General features: G+C 36.2%; 1 protein-coding gene across 3 annotated transcripts in view; it reads right to left on the bottom strand.

Moving 5' to 3' along the window:
• The window catches only part of LOC137625697 (neurotrophin 1-like), a 30193-nt gene that overhangs the window by 23836 nt on the left and 3857 nt on the right, over nt 1–2500 (bottom strand). For all 3 annotated transcript variants that reach the window (XM_068356601.1, XM_068356602.1, XM_068356603.1), the window contains exon 2: nt 1536–1698. In XM_068356601.1, coding sequence (XP_068212702.1) covers nt 1536–1698 — 163 coding nt within the window. The remainder of the gene's footprint in view (nt 1–1535; nt 1699–2500) is intronic.

Below are 2500 nucleotides of genomic sequence, written 5' to 3'. Positions count from 1 at the left end.
TACCAAATCCACCAATGTCAATTATTTCACTATCTTTACCTAATATCGCTTCAATTACCATTCTTACCAAATGACACTTCTTTTATCAAATGGCACTTCTCATACAAAACTTTACCAAATGACATTTCCATTATCAGTCCCCCAACTGTCAATTTCTTTATAACCCTTATCAAATGTCACTTCCATTATCAGTCCCCCAACTGTCAATTTCTTGAACACCCTTATCAAATGTCACTTCCTTTATCATCATAATCAAATGTTATTTCCCATATAAAACTTTGCTAAATGACACTTCCTTTATTAAAATCCCCCAACTGTCAATTCCTTTAACATCCTTATAAAATGTCACTTATTTTATTAACATAATCAAATGTCACTTCCCGTTTAAAACTTTACCAAATGACACTTCCTTTATCAAAATCCCCCAATATCAATTCCTTTACCACCCTTATCAGATGTCACTTCCTTTATCAAAATAATCAAATGTCACTTCCCATATAAATCTTTACTAAATAACACTTCCATTATCAAAATCCCCCAACTGTCAATTCCTTTAACACCCTTATCAAAATGTCACTTCCTTTATCAACATAATCAAATGTCACTTCCCATATAAAACTTTACTAAATGACACTTCCTTTATCAATATCCCCCTATGCCAATTCCTTTAACACCCTTATCAAATGTCACTTCCCGTATAAAACTTTACCAAATGACACTTCCTTCATCAAAGTTTCCCAACTGTCAATTCCTTTAACACCCTTATCAAAATGTCATTTCCTTTATCATCATAATCAAATGTCACTTCCCATATAAAACTTTACCAAATGACACTTCCTTTATCTAAATCCCCCCAATATTCCGTCCTTTACGACTTCAATCAAATGTCACTTCCTTTATCAACTACATCAAATATCACTTCCCTTACATATCTTTACCAAATGTCACTTCCTTTATCAACTATATCAAATATCACTTCCCTTACAAATCTTTACCAAATGTTACTTCCTTTATCAACTATATAAAATAATCACTTCCCTTACAAATCTTTACCAAATGTTACTTCCTTTATCAACTATATAAAATAATCACTTCCCTTACAAATCTTTACCAAATGTCACTTCCTTTATCAACTATATCAAATATCACTTCCCTTACAAATCTTTACCAAATGTTACTTCCTTTATCAACTACATCAAATATCACTTCCCTTACAAATCTTTACCAAATGTCACTTCCTTTATCAACTATATAAAATATCACTTCCCTTACAAATCTTTACCAAATGTCACTTCCCATTTTGTATGTGAGCCATGTCGAATCCTACCTCTCTTCACCGTTGTGTCGTCGTCGTGTTCCGCAGGATGCTCCCCTAGGACCACCCGCTTCCTTTATCAACTACATCAAATATCACTTCCCTTACAAATCTTTACCAAATGTCACTTCCTTTATCAATTATATAAAATATCACTTCCCTTACAAATCTTTACCAAATGTCACTTCCCATTTTGTATGTGAGCCATGTCGAATCCTACCTCTCTTCACCGTTGTGTCGTCGTCGTGTTCCGCAGGATGCTCCCCTAGGACCACCCGCTCCGGCTGGGGATCAGGACTGGCCGAAGCGCGAGGTGACGGGTCGGGATTGCCCTCGGCTTTAGACGTCGCCGTCAGGAGAACCAGCAGGAGGATTTGACGGACCTGAAACGGGTGATTTTGATAAATCTTTGAATTTATAGAGATTTATACTATAACTCTTCATTCAATCTATATAAATTCAAGAGAATTAGATGGCGAGATAAGGTGAAGGAGGATATGGTGAGAAGAGGTTTGTTGGAATAGGAACAGTGTGATAGAAGGCATTAGAGAGATCGCATCAAGCAACCGACCCCTTAATGTAAGGGTAACGATGGGGAAGAAGAAAGAATGAATGAAGGATTTGAAGTTCTCTGGCATCCTGGCATCGAAGGTCATTGATGCCGATATCGTATATTATAAATAAAGAGTAAAAGAATATTCAATTAAAACCAGAAAAGTGAATATGATATAAAAGTTAAATAGCTTTCAGAAGACCTGCTTCTGACGTAAAGCTAAAAATTGTACGACACATCATGTCCAAGAATCTTGGCTAAGATGAACCTGCCATCCTCACTTCGAGCCTCAAACAGATATCTATTTCTTTCTGTGCTATAAGTGGGGCATTCAGTCAACAAATGCCTCGCTATCAAGGGTATCAAACAGTCTTCGCAATATGATTGCTGTTGACCGGCCAGCACAAACTCATGTGTCATCTGAGTGTGACCAATGTGACAAAAAGTAGTCTCCCACTTTCGGGGCATCAAGTTATACCTCCAAGGGGATATTACATTCGCAATTTCTCTCATCTTATTTTCAGTTAAATTATCCCAATGCTGTTGCCAATTATTATAGATAGAATTCTTAATTGTCGTTAAAAAAATTATTACAGAGAATGCGATAACTTCTTGGTAATAACTCGGCTGTA

This window comes from Palaemon carinicauda, chromosome 32, assembly GCF_036898095.1.
Source record: "Palaemon carinicauda isolate YSFRI2023 chromosome 32, ASM3689809v2, whole genome shotgun sequence".
In the NCBI taxonomy this organism is placed as follows: domain Eukaryota; kingdom Metazoa; phylum Arthropoda; class Malacostraca; order Decapoda; family Palaemonidae; genus Palaemon; species Palaemon carinicauda.
The sequence above is the reverse complement of the archived record's forward strand: the minus strand, read 5'-3'. Positions and strand labels throughout refer to the sequence as shown.